The sequence below is a fragment of the Symphalangus syndactylus genome, chromosome 22 (assembly GCF_028878055.3).
Source record: "Symphalangus syndactylus isolate Jambi chromosome 22, NHGRI_mSymSyn1-v2.1_pri, whole genome shotgun sequence".
In the NCBI taxonomy this organism is placed as follows: domain Eukaryota; kingdom Metazoa; phylum Chordata; class Mammalia; order Primates; family Hylobatidae; genus Symphalangus; species Symphalangus syndactylus.
Window position 1 is genome coordinate 43,764,262 of NC_072444.2, and position 14,196 is coordinate 43,778,457.

Below are 14,196 nucleotides of genomic sequence, written 5' to 3' on the forward strand. Positions count from 1 at the left end.
TGGAATATAGCTGGTTTTATATGGCTCAATAAGTGAATGAATGAGAGTGAATGAATGATAATGCATTTGCTTTGTAATCCTGGGATTAACAGCCAGATTTTTTTTTCAAACATTTGAAAGACAGAATGAAACTACAAATGTGCCGGGCGCGGTGGCTCACGCCTGTAATCCCAGCACTTTGGGAGGCCAAGGCAGGCGGATCACAAGGTCAGGAGATCGAGACCATCCTGGCTAACACGGTGAAACCCTGTCTCTACTAAAAATACAGAAAAATTAGCTGGGCGTGGTGGCAGGCGCCTGTAGTCCCAGCTACTTGGGAGGCCGAGGCAGGAGAATGGTGTGAACCCAGGAGGTGGAGCTTGCAGTGAGCTGAGATTGTGCCACTGCACTCTGGCCTGGGTGAAAGAGTGAGACTCCATCTCAAAAAAAAAAAAAAAAAGAAACTACAAATATTTACCTTTGTGAAACTGAGGTTTGTGAACTTTCTGAAACATTTAAAAAATACTTCAATTTTATAGTATTAAAATGTTTTCATGAGTTGCTGTTATTCCCTTAACATTGCATTGCATTGTATGTTCACACTATTATAGTAGTTTACATTTTCTAATAATGTAATAGTCATAGTATCATTAGTCTCAGTTTGGGTGGGGCCATTGTTCAGTTTTCAGTAAGCAAAATAGTGTGAAATATTGTAGCTTTTAATTATTTAGTCAGTAGTCTATAGAGAAAGAATATTTTTCTCTTAGGAAATTTTGAAGTCGTGGCTTGCTTACAAGGGACATTTGAAAATGAGTAACTCTGGAGAGTGACCACTATTGAGTATGGAATTGTTCTAAAATTGTGAGTGAGGGTTACACAACTCTCAGTATTCTAAAAGCCTTGACTTGTATACTTTAAATGGGTGAATTTTATGTTACATGAAGTATGTCTAATTAAGGCAGGTTTTTTTAAATAAGCAACTTTTGGTTATATCAAATTGAATCATGGTGGAACTCCTTTTTTTTCCTAGATGCTGGATCCATTATCTTTAAGCAGCCCTGAAAATTCTGGCTCAGGAAGTTGTCCATCACTTGATAGTCCTTTGGATGGGTAATGTTTATCGTAGTTTTTGGAGGGTTTGTTTATTTGAGACAGAGTTTTGCTGTCAACCAGGCTGGAGCGCAGTGGCATGAATGTGGCTTACTGCAGCCTTGACCTCCTGGGCTCCATCAGTCCTCCCACCTCCGACCCCCGAGGAGCTAGGACCAAAGGCATTTGCTATTAATACCACATCTGGCTAATTTATTTGTATCGTTTGTAGAGATGGGGGTCTCACTTTGTTACCCAGGCTGATCTCGAACTCCTGGGCTCAAGCGAACCTCCTGCCTTGGCCTCCTAAAGCGCTGGGATTACACATATGAGCCACCATGCTCAGCTTATTGTAGTTTTTCTTTTTTAATAGATATGGGTAAATATTCATACAGATAGCATGTTGAATTATCAGTAACTTTTTTGTGCTACATTCAGAGGAATAGAGTTGGGACTTGTGTATGATGATGGCAGATGAATTTTTGCACAGTATGGATAAATCGCTTTACCTCATGGGACTCAGTATCTTTGTTAGTTAAAATGAAATCTGATTATAATAGTTTGAGTATTCCTGCTTGTCAAAATTGTGTGTTTGAAGGCAAATCAAATTTAGAATTTATGTACATTTACTTTTAAAACTGTGTTTGTGAAAAGTGCTATCAACTTTTACATTAATGTTTGGTTTTGTAAATTTCCTGAGTTATTTCACCTGTTCAGGATTATGTTCATTCTGGCACCAAATTAGAAATAATTTAAATTCTTGGTAATTGTAGCCCACTATGCCACATTGGTACATGTAGGCAAAAATTTAAGTACTTTTGTGAAAAAGCTGTTCAGGCGTATGAGCAGGATAAAGTTGCAAAATGTGAATTTTTTGTTACAAGTGCTCCCCCTCCTGGTCTCAATAGGACAGTATTCTTGGTAATCCTCTGGAATTGCGCTTTATGAAAGCAAATTCTGAAAAAATAACTAATACTGTGTGGGAATGCACATTTAAGTTTCTTTTATCCATGTATATGAAATTTCTGTGTCAACGTCTACCTTAAGGTAGACATTTAAGAAATTTAGGGAAGTAGTAACGAAAAAGCTATATATTTGAGTACTTGCCATTTGCAAAACACCATCCTGGACACCTTACTTATATACACTTGATTAGTTGGAAATTATCTTTTTTGTTGATGCAGAAGGGTGATTTGCCAAGGTTACATAGTTAAGTGGCAGAGCTTGGATTGAAACACAGTGCTTAGAAACACCTATGATTCCAAAATACGTCATTCTTCCACTGTACTGTAAGGTTAATTTTAAAAGCCGTGCTCTTTGCCTACATGTACCAGGTAAGTGTAGTTTTTCTTTTTAGTTATGCTAACCTTTCAAAGTGAGCTCCTTTACACAAACACATGCAGAGAGGCACAGATAGATAGATATTGCTTAAAGATTTTTTTTTAATGTCTTACGTTCTTTCTGTAAACTTAATGTAACATTTTTTCTTTATAGAGAGAGCTATCCCAAATCACGAATGCCTAGGGCACAGAGCTACCCGGATAATCATCAGGAATTTTCAGGTTAGACTTTATAAATTCTAAATGTTTAAATGTTTATGTCATTGGATAATATTTTGGCTGGGAGGGAGAGGGGAGATTTTTGAAAAGTCAAATAAAAATTTATAAATGTGTTTTTCATCATTAGAAATATTTAACTGTTTTTTGAAATAAAAGATAACCATATTATATGTCTTAACAGACTATGATAACCCTATCTTTGAGAAATTTGGAAAAGGAGGAACATATCCAAGAAGGTATCATGTTTCATATCATCATCAAGAGTATAATGATGGTAAGTTTCTAGCAATTAGACCACAAGAATAGTTAAAAATCTCAACAACAAAAATAAATACAAAAATTGTTTAAAACCTCATATTTGTGTAATACTATTAGAAAAATATGAGGAATTGTGTTATAACAAAAGTATAATGGGCATTTTGGCTTTATGTCAACTTGTAAGACTTGGCTATCCCTTAAAAGAAAAGTAATAATTTTTTGTTTTAAGAGACAAGGTTTTGTTGCCCAGGCGGGAGTGCTGTGGCTTGATCTTAGCTCACTGTAACTTCAAATTCCTGGGCTCAAGTGATCTTCCTGCCTCGGCTTCCTGAGTTCAGGTGTGTGCCATTACAGGCATTTGCCATCACACCCAGCTAATTAAAAAAATTTTTTTTGTAGAGACAGTGTCCCACCATGTTGCCCAGGCTGGTCTTGAAGTCTTGGGCTCAAGCAGTCCTCCTGCCTCAGCCTCCCAAAGTGCTGGGATTACAGGTGTGAGCCACTGCACTTGGCCAAAAAGGAGTAATTTTCTTTCTTTCTTTTTTTTTTTTTCCCGAGACAGAGTCTCACTCTGTCACCCAGGCTGGAGTGCAGTGGCATGGTCTCTGCTCACTGCACCCTCCACCTCCTGGGTTCAAGCGATTCTCCTGCCTCAGCCTCCCTAGTAGCTGTGATTATAGGTGCACGCCACCATGCCTGGCTAATTTTTTTTTTGAGACGGGGTCTTGCTCTTTCTCCCAGGCCAGAGTGCAGTGGCATGATTTGAGCTCACTGCAGCCTCTGCCCCCTGGGTTGAAGGGATTCTCCTGCCTCAGCCTCCCAAGTAGCTGGGATTACAGGTGCCCGCCACCACACCTGGCTAATTTTTGTATTTTTAGTAGAGACAGGGTTTTGCCATGTTGGCCAGGCTCGTCTCAAAACTCGTGATCTCCAGTGATCCACTTGCCTCGGCCTCCCAAAGTATTAGGATTACAGGCGTGAGCCACCGTGCCCGGCCTAATTTTTGTATTTTTAGTAGAGATGGGGTTTTGCCATGTTGCCCAGGCTGGTCTCGAACTCCTGGGCTCAAGTGATCTGCGTACCTTGGCCTCCCAAAGTGCTGGGATTACAGGCATGAGCCACTGCACCCATCCAAAAGGAGTAATTTTTAAATGATATTAGAAAATTACTCCTTGAAGATGAGATTGATACTTATATCATCCCTTTAAGAAAAAAAATTACTGGCCAGGTGCAGTGGCTCATGCCTGTAATCCCAGCACTTTGGGAGGCTGAGGCGGGTGGATCACCTGAGGTCAGGAGTACGAGACCAGCCTGGCCAATGTGATGAAACCCAGTCTCTACTAAAAATACAAAAAGTTAGCTGGGCATGGTGATGGGCGCCTGTAATCCCAGCTACTTGGGAGGCTGAGACAGGAGAATCGCTTGAACCCTGGAGGCGGAGGTTGCAGTGAGCCGAGATTGTACCACTGCACTCCAGCCTGGGCAACAAGAGTGAAACTCCATCTCAAAAAGAAAAGAAGAAAATTACTACCTATGAACTTTTGCATCTTTGTTTTAGATTTTAAAATCATTATTGGAAATGAGAGTAAATTTTTTTTCTCCTTTTTATCCAGAAGTGATGAGGAGGTTCCTTTTTATGATTTGTGTGTGTATGTGTGTGTGTGCACACTCATACATGTTTTATCATAAGAGATTATTTGAATTTGTATTCAGATCCTGTTTATTTTTTCCCACCCAATCATTGCTATTTCAGTTTCTTAGCCTAGTCACAGGACAAATTTCTATTCTCTACATTACAAATTTTCAATACTTTAAAAGTATAACATATTAATAAAAGGTATAAGGTCATTCTCTCTTCATTTTGTAGGTCGTAAAACTTTTCCAAGAGCTAGAAGGACCCAGGGGACCAGCTTACGGTCTCCTGTGAGTTTCAGTCCTACTGATCACTCCTTAAGCACTAGTAGTGGAAGCAGTATCTTTACCCCAGAGTATGATGATAGTCGAATAAGAAGAAGGGGAAGTGACATAGACAATCCTACTTTGACCGTAATGGACATCAGCCCACCCAGCCGTTGTAAGTAATAGAACTTGGCATAGTGAAATGTAGAGTAGAACCTTTGCAGAATTTTATAGTATTAAAAGGAATAAATACTAAGTGAGTTTTTGGGGTCAGATGAAATACTCAAAAAAGGTAATAATGGTGTTTCTAAAGGTGGTTGGAATGTCAGGTATAAGCATGGTATCACTGCTAATTACTTTAGATAATTCTGTTCTTCACTTGTATTAGGAAAATTATTACCAGCTAGTCATTCTTTATCCATTCATTCCACATATCCTTGTTGAATGCCTACCACTGAGATTTCAAACATAATCTCCAAGACACAATCAAATGGGATAGATGATATATGGAGAAATAATTATTGTATACCATTTAAATGTGAGTAGAAATCACCAGCTGAGGAGATAATGTGCAAGAGGCCATAACATCATCTAAAAATGGGGAATAGTTCAATTTTTGGTTGATGTGGGAGTATTTTACTTGAAATAGTGGGAATAGGCCTACAGTGGTAACTCAGGCTGGATTGCAAAGCATTCAGACCTTACTATGTAAGCAGTGCATACAAAGATTCATGTTCAAAGATGTTTATGGCAGCACTATTTGCATACTCTGAATTCCTCTTTTTGTGTGCTAGTGTGTCATAGTTTACTTTTATATCCATATTGACCCCATGCTATATAGCTGTTATATTTGCTTTAGACAGCTATCTTTTGAAGTGATTAAAAATAAGAGAAAAATGTCTTTTATATATACCTTCAGTCTATTCATTTTTATAGATCTTTGTATATATCCAAAATCTATATAAAGACAGATCCAAGATCTATTGGGTGTCAAATTCCTTCTGCCTGAAAAACTGCATTTTAACCTTTCTTGTAATATAGGCGTGCTGGTAATGAGTTCATTCTGCTTTTGTTTGTTTGAAAAAAGTCTATTTCTCCTTCATTTTTGAAACAGGATCTCACTCTGTCACTCCGGTCATGGTGTAATCTCAACTCATTGCAACTTCTGCCTCCTGGGCTCAAGCAATCCTCCCACTTCAAACTCCCAAGTATCTGGCACTACAGGCATGCACCACCATGCCCAGATAATTTTTGTATTTTTTGTAGAGACAGGGTTTTGCTGTGTTGCCCAGGCTGGTCTTGAACTCTTGGGCTTAAGCTGATCCACCTGCCTCAACCTCCCAAAGTGCTGGGATTACAGGTGTGAGCCACTGCACCTGGCCTTTCTAGCACTTTAAAGCTATTGTCCCATTGTCTTCTGGCTTATATACTGCCTGAAGAGAAATCTGCTATAATTCTTATCTTTGTTCCTCCATATGTAATATGCTTTCTTCCCCCGCAGCTGTCCCAGCTGCTTTCAAGATTTTGTCTTTGATTTTCTACGGTGTGAATATGATGTGTCTAGGTATATTTGTGTAGGGTTCCCAGCTGGTGTTCTTTCAGTTTATTATGTTTATAGTTTGTCTGTGAAAAGTTCTCAGTTGTTACCTCTCCAAGTATTTTTTCTGTCTCATTCTTCCTTTTTCTTTTGGGATTCCTATTACCTATACACTAGACTATTTTATACTGTCTCATACCTCTGTTCTCTCTTTCTCTCTCCCTCACCCTCCGTCTCCCTCTCTCCCTCACCACTGATCTATTTTCAGGTTCACTGATTCTTTCCTCAGCCTTGTTGCATCTATTTATGATCCTGTTGAAGGAATTCTTAATTTCTGTCATTGTTTTTTATTTCATGCATTTTCATGGGACTCATTCCTGTAGTTTCCATTGCTCTGTTCACCATCTATTCATGCATGTTGTCTACCTTTTCCATTAGAACCTTCAACATGTTAGTCATAGTTATTTTAAATTTCCCATCTGAACCTCCTGAGTCTGGTTGTATTAATTGCTTTCTCTTTTGATTTTTTTTGGAAGGGTTGCTTTTTTGTGTCTTATCATTTTACATTGATTGCCAGATATCATGTATAGGATAAGGGAGGAGGTAAATAGAATGTATGCCTGGAAATAGGCACAGCTCTTCTTCTGCTAGGCCGTTACTGTGAGGAGCTGAGTCAATCAGTCTAGTTAGGAGTTGAGCTGGGTTTGGATTTTGTTGTTGTCATGGTCTCTGTGCACCACTGACTTTAAATTCTTCTAATTACCTTGTGCTGGTTTCCTAAAGGGATTTTCTCAATGGTCCTGCTCCATCAGCTTCTTCTTTTTTTTTTTTTTTTTTTTTTTTTTTTGAGATGGAGTTTCACTCTTGTTGCCCAGGTTGGAGTACAGTGACGCGATCTCAGCTCACTGCAACCTCCCCTTCCTGGGTTCAAGCGATTCTCCCACATCAGCCTCCCGAGTAGCTGGGATTGCAGGCATCTGCCACCACACCTGGCTATTTTTCTTTTTTTTTTTTTTTTTTGTATTTTTAGTAGAGATGGGGTTTCTTCACCACATTGGCCAGGCTGGTCTTAAACTCCTGACCTCAGGTGATCTGCCTGCCTCGGCCTCCCAAAGTGCTAGGATTACAGGTGTGAGCCACTGCGCCCAGCGTTGGCCTTTCTTTTGTACCTACTTCTCAGGGAGGATCTCTCTGGCCTTATCGTGCTCTCAGTAGTGGATTGCTGCTACTTGCCAGCCTAGGATAGGGGAAGCAGAATAGAGGGTTCTGTGTTGTCCTACCCAGCTTCAGTCTTAGGCAGGCTTTATCTCCTCAGTTCTCAGAGATGGGCTTGCCCATCTTCCAGGAGTAGGAGTGCTCTAATGATCAGGGTCACAGAAGGTTTCCAGCCTCTCTCTCAGGGGTAGGGTGTTTTTTTTTTTTTTCTTTTGCATTCCCCTAGCCTCAGTGGGTCTTTTAACTGTAACACAGGGGTGACAGGGTTTGCTGCTTTCTCCAGCAGCTGAGGGCTCTTGTTTCTTAGGGGAGAAGGGTTTGGAAGGGCTTTCTGCATTTCCCACAACAGTGGGCCATTCCCCTTCTCCAGGTCTTGACCACCAAGGGAGGCTTTCCCTGGTGTCTCCTGCTCCTGTGAGTGCATGGTAGAGGTCCACAGAAAAGACTTAGAGCAGGTGTGAGCTCACCTGTGTCTAGATCTCCCAAGGGTTCAGTACTCTCATGCCAGCCCACATTTGTTTAAAATGGAGGTGAATTCTTCCTTGCTTGTGTGGGTCTTTCTCTGTGCTTTGCCACAAGTGAGCCAGTGCTTCTGTTCTGTCTCTCCTTGGAGGTACCACGTTTTCCTTAGATTTCAGGTTAGTTGGTTGCCGTGCAATCTTAGTTTTTTGATATGTGTTCAACAAAAGTTAAATTTTGTAGATAACCCAGATTTCTCTTGTTTGGATGGGAGTGATACTCTTTCCAGCTTTCTACATTGTAGGTGGAGGCTGAAAAACTAAGTACAAATATTACTGCAGTGAAAATTAGAAATGGTGCATCTTACAGTCTTTGGCATCTTAGATTGAGTGAAAGAAAAATGCTATCACATGTGTAATTAGGAAAACAAGTTCAGAAAAAAATGAGTCTCGGGATATGAATCTCTTTTTGGTTTAGGATTTGTAGAAAATTGACGAAAGAGAAAATTTTGAGAGATGATAACTGTGAATTTGGATAATCATAATTTTTCCTTATATCCAAGTACATTCAATGAAGGATGTCACTAATGCAGTATGCTCATTTAGTTATTAACCATTTATTTGTGTGCTGTTTGATATTTCACTTTAAGAAAGTGTTCTTTTTCAGCACCTCGAGCTCCGACCAACTGGAGATTGGGCAAACTGCTTGGCCAAGGAGCCTTTGGAAGGGTCTACCTCTGTTATGATGTTGATACAGGAAGAGAATTGGCTGTTAAGCAAGTTCAATTTGATCCCGATAGTCCTGAGACCAGCAAGGTAAAAATCACTGCACAAATTACTTTGTCACATTATAAGAAACTTTATTTATTATTATTTTTTAACATTAAGCCCCTTCCATTCTAAATAAGAAGCATAAGAAAATGCAGTTTTCTTTAGTATAAGTTATTTGTAAAACAGATTAGATATGTTTGTCTGCTCTTTAATACGGATTTTTCTTTTTTAGTACTTCCATTATAATCCTAATCTGATTCAGTGTTGCTTTAGCATATCATCAAGGACTGTTTAAAAAGTTATTGGTTAGAGACTTTCAGAAGTTTATTACTTGGGAACTAAAATTTTCAGAATGAAATCACCTTGATGGTCCATGAAGTTAGATTTTTTTGCTTTTACTGACATTGTTGAAGACTTAACAATGAATTCTCTCTTTCAGGAAGTAAATGCACTTGAGTGTGAAATTCAGTTGCTGAAAAACTTGCTACATGAGCGAATTGTTCAGTATTATGGCTGTTTGAGGGATCCCCAGGAAAAAACACTTTCCATATTTATGGAATATATGCCAGGGGTAAGTTAGTACATCTTTTTGAAAATACACATTCTATTTAAAATTTTAGTTAATGAAAGAAAAACAACAAAAATGTAGATTATAAAATGTTAACCCTAGTTAAGGACATTTTGGAAGAGTTTTAAATTAGAGCTGAGTAGTATTTTCTTTCCTCTTCATCTGTCTTTGTATTTTTTAACTCATTAATGATAAAATATTCTAAAGTAGGTTACAGACATCTTAGCAGTCCATCTTCAGATTTCCTTAAATGCCCAAAATGCCCTTTATAGCTGATAAGTTCACACCAAGTTCCAGTCTGTACATACATTTAATTGTTATGCCCCTTAATTATCTCTCCTTAAACAATTTTTGTAATTCTTAAAAAGAAACAGAGACAAGGTCTCACTCTGTTACCTAGGCTGGTTTCAAACTCCTGAGTCCAAGTGATTCTTCTGCCTTGGCCTCCCAAAGTGCTAGGATTACTATCTAGAGCAGTCAGTTTGTACATGATAGAGATTTGACAAAGAGAGGAGGATAGCCTGTTAAGAGTCTTCACTCTCAGGATCTGGAAGAATTTGCAAAAAAAAAAAAGTCTCATGGATTTCTCTAGTTGCATTCTTGCGGATTTTGTTTTTTTGTTTTAAATTTTTTATAATTTTAGTCATATGGAATGCTTCACAAATTTTGCATGTCATCCTTGCGCAGGGGCTGTGCTAATCTTCTCTGTATCGTTCTAATTTTAGTATATGTGCTGCCGAAATGAGCATGCGGATTTTAATTTGTTTCTTTATCCCTTTTTTACTATAAACTCCAAGTTAGATCTAAGGTCTAAATTAGATTCACATTCAACCTTTTTTATCTGATACATCATAGATGAAGCTGTGTACTTTATGTTGCATCCTATCAGGAGCCAATTTCTGGTTATTCCACTGCAGCAATGCAAAGACCTACCATTAGATGAGGGTGATTGACATATTGATTCCTACATTGTAAAGTTTTGTTTTTTCCTGCACACCAGAAAGTAATATGAGGTATAGTAGTGGCACATAGGAATAGCCTGTTCCTTTTCAGCCATCCACCTAATGTTTTTAGCACTGATTGATAGTCATCACTAGAGTCTGTAGTTTCATTACGAGTTATAAAATGTGATTCGTGACATCTTTCATTATATAGAGTACATCTGCTATTAATGATTTTCAAGGTGGTGATTAATATGTTTACTCATTTAAAAATACATGCATTTCCATAATTTTTATTTATTTTTGAGATGGAGTTTCGCTCTTGTTGCCCAGGCTGGGCAATCGCACGATCTCAGCTCACTGCAACCTCCATCTCCAGGGTTCAAGCAATTCTCCTGCCTCAACTCCTGTGTAGCTGGGATTACAGGCGCACGCCAACACACCCATCTAATTTTTGTATTTTTAATAGAGACAGGGTTTCACCATGTTGGCCAGGCTGGTCTCAAACTCCTGACCTCAGGTGATCCGCTTGCCTCGGCCTCCCAGTGTGCTGGGATTGCAGGCATGAGCCATTGCTCCTGGCTATAATTTTTTTTTTTGAGAAGGAGTCTTGCTTTGTTGCCTAGACTGGAGTGCCTAGACTGGAGTGCGGTGATCTCGGCTTACTGCAACCCCCGCCTCCCGAATTAAATCAATTCTCCTGCTTCAGCCTCCTGAGTAGCTGGGTTACAGGCACCTGCCACCACGCCCAACTAATTTTTTCTATTTTTAGTAGAGACGGGGTTTCACCATGTTGGCTAGGCTGGTCTCAAACTCCTGACCTCAGGTGATCTGCCTGCCTCAGCTTCCCAAAGTGATGGGATTACAAGCATGAGCCACCACACCCAGCTGATGCCTGGCTAATTTTTGTATTTTTAGTAGAGATGAGGTTTCACCCTGTTGGCCAGGCTGATCTTGAACTCCTGACCTCAGATGATCTGCCTTCCTCAGCCTCCCAAAGTGCTGGGATTACAGGCGTGAGCCCCTGTGCCTGGCCTATTCTGTATAATACTACAAGTAGAGACACAGTAGACTGAACAAGCCACGCTGAACTGTAGGTGTGAGTAGTTGACTGGGCACACTTGCTGCTTTCCGTATGTGTATTTGCAAGTTTGGGTCCACAGAATTGCAAAATGCTCTCCCTCCAAGGATGGCTCATAAACAGTGGAAAGGACAAATGGTTCAATCTGTAAAATCCAAGGATTTACTTTCATATGACAGAGTACACCGTTTACTAAAATTCAAGGAAAAGCAGAAACATTTGGATGTATTTTCCTGTCAAAAAAGAGATTTGTCCCTCAAGAAGCATTTTATTTCTGTCTTTTGAAGGGATTATTAATCAAACTGGTACATTGGAATCACTAGAGAAGTCTTCAAAATTCAAATACCTATTCCTCACTTCAGACTGATTCAGCTTTCTCAGAGATGGCACCTTATCCTGCCCTAAAAAACACTTGAGAAAATCGGTTCTCCTTTTGTGTATGTTCTCATGTTTCAAACTTGAGTGTTGAGTATATAAAGAAAAAACTTTAAAATCTCTGTTCTTTCTAGTTATACCCATTCCTTTTCCTGAGAAAATCAGCAGATGTCAATAAAATACTTTAAAAACAGAATAAGAACAAAATAAATAAAATTCAAGTAGGACATGCTTAGATGAGTGAGATGAGAATTTCTGCCCTCTTTACCGATAAAGATTTAATAGCAGTTTTCATTTCAAACCATATACAGTAGTTTTTATTGTTGTTTTCTTTTCTCCTAGGGTTCAATTAAGGACCAATTAAAAGCATATGGCGCTCTTACTGAGAATGTGACTAGGAAATACACCCGTCAGATTCTGGAGGGTGTCCATTATTTGCACAGTAATATGATTGTCCATAGAGATATCAAAGGTAAGTAATAAGGTATTTTCTATTTTAAGTACACAGTTCTTTGTGAATGTGAATGAAACAAGTGATGTGGATAAGACATTTAACATTAATTCATCTATCTCTGAAATACTACAGGGAAACAGTTCTCTTGCTTTCTTGTGGACTCTGTCAGTGTTCTATCACACCAGTCCTGTCTCCACAAATGGGTAGCTCTACTGTGGGGGCATGCAGAATCAGTAAAGTTTAAGAGACCATACAAGTGAGATCATGTTTTCATACATATTGCATAGATATTAGGATAGATTGGCTAAGAGTAGGATCCCTGCTGCCAGATGGCCTGATTCACATTTGGGCTTTATCTACACTGTGTGGCCTTGGACAAGTTACTCAGTCTCTTAGTTCCTCATTCTTAAATGATGGAGATAATAGTATCCAGCTCATAGGATTCTTGTAAGGAGTAAATGAGTTAATGCATGCAATATGCTTAAAATAGGGCCTGATACCTAAAAAGCACTTAAAAGTTAGCTCTGATGACATACTTTATCTGGAGATCAAATTTAAACTTGGAGGAATGGATGTCACTACCTAGGGAAAGAATGAAGAGAAGCGAAGAAAAGAGCCCCAAACTGAGCTTTGATGAACTCCAACTATGTCAAACTGACTTTAAAACTCAAAAACTCAACTGTTTGCAGGGATAAAGGATGTAGGTAAATGCATAAAGTCACACAAAAGCAAATGGTGGGGATAGGTGCAATTTAAGAATGCTTCAAAGTCTATACTACAAAACATACCTGGAGGTTTGGTCCTGTAAAGGTAGGTTGTGGCCCCAAATTTAGACATCACTTTATAAATCAATCAATAAAAATAATGAATAGCAGCATGATGGTCAATGACTGTAGTCCCAGCTATCTGGGAGGCTGAGGCAGGAGGATTGCTTGAACCCAGGAGTTCAAGTCCAGCCTGGGTAATGTAGCGAGACCCCATCTGTTAATAAATAAACAGTCGTGTGCCACATAATGATGTTTCCACATCATTATGGACCACATTTACAACAGTGGCTGTACTATATAGACTAGGTGTGTAGTAGGCTATACCATTTAGGTTTGTGTAAATACACTCTATGATGTTTGCATAATGACAAAATTGCCTAACAATGCATTTTTCAGAATGCATCCCCATCATTAAGCAATGTGTTACTGTAAATATGTGTGTGTACACGTTTATGTTTGCGTGTATAAAGATATTACTCATTGGTCTTGCTGGGGACTCTTATGAGTTCTCAGGCTTTCACTTCCCCTTTGAGGTGTGGCACACCCTAATTATGGCCATATTTAGACCAACAAGAACATTCCTAACCAGTTCCTGGTGATGGAGTAGAATGCAGAATGCCAAAGCCGGATCACATATACTAGAATAGGACTTAGAGTAAGTCTGAAAAGATGGGGACATTGCTCATGCTCTATGCATCTTAGGCAGACCTCAGTTGTTAAGTACGAAACCTGATAGCTTGAAGAACCTCATAGAGAAGTTATTCAGTTAGGAATACTGTCCATTCAAGCCAGCTTCTCGTTAGCCCTCATAATGAGGCAAGGCAAAGGAACTGAGGGAGCTACCTGCTGAGTGGATCTTCTTCAAACTTTGCCAGAAGTGATGAGCCATCCTGGTCAAAAGAGGAGGTTGGAAGTAAGCTGATTTTAAAGAATAGGGCAAATATATTGATAAGAGAATAAAATATAAAATTAGATGTGCAATATGGTCTTAAGTTTGTAAAATTCAAGTATGACCTAGAAGGAAAATTTCCATATGATTGATGATGGTTATCATCAAGTGGCAGGATGAGTGATGGTCGTTTTTATTTTTTTTTTAAGATGGAGTTTCACTCTTGTTGCCCAGGGCTGGAGTGCAATGGGGAGATCTCGGCTCACCACAACCTCCACCCCCACCCTGGGTTCAAGTGATTCTCCTGCCTCAGCCTCCCTAGGAGCTGGGATTACCAGCATGTGCCATCACACCCA

The 14,196-nt window shown here is 39.3% G+C and overlaps 1 protein-coding gene and 1 non-coding gene across 2 annotated transcripts in view; one reads left to right on the plus strand and one right to left on the minus strand.

The window, feature by feature from the left end:
* Positions 1–14,196, plus strand: part of MAP3K2 (mitogen-activated protein kinase kinase kinase 2) — a 101,830-nt gene that overhangs the window by 73,529 nt on the left and 14,105 nt on the right. Inside the window, exons 9-15 of the mRNA XM_055262109.2 lie at positions 1,010–1,089; positions 2,563–2,630; positions 2,809–2,901; positions 4,753–4,959; positions 8,662–8,810; positions 9,205–9,336; positions 12,073–12,202. Coding sequence (XP_055118084.1) covers positions 1,010–1,089; positions 2,563–2,630; positions 2,809–2,901; positions 4,753–4,959; positions 8,662–8,810; positions 9,205–9,336; positions 12,073–12,202 — 859 coding nt within the window. The remainder of the gene's footprint in view (positions 1–1,009; positions 1,090–2,562; positions 2,631–2,808; positions 2,902–4,752; positions 4,960–8,661; positions 8,811–9,204; positions 9,337–12,072; positions 12,203–14,196) is intronic.
* Positions 9,975–10,082, minus strand: LOC129472813 (U6 spliceosomal RNA). Its single transcript, XR_008654084.1, has one exon. It is a non-coding gene; the product is annotated as a U6 spliceosomal RNA (small nuclear RNA).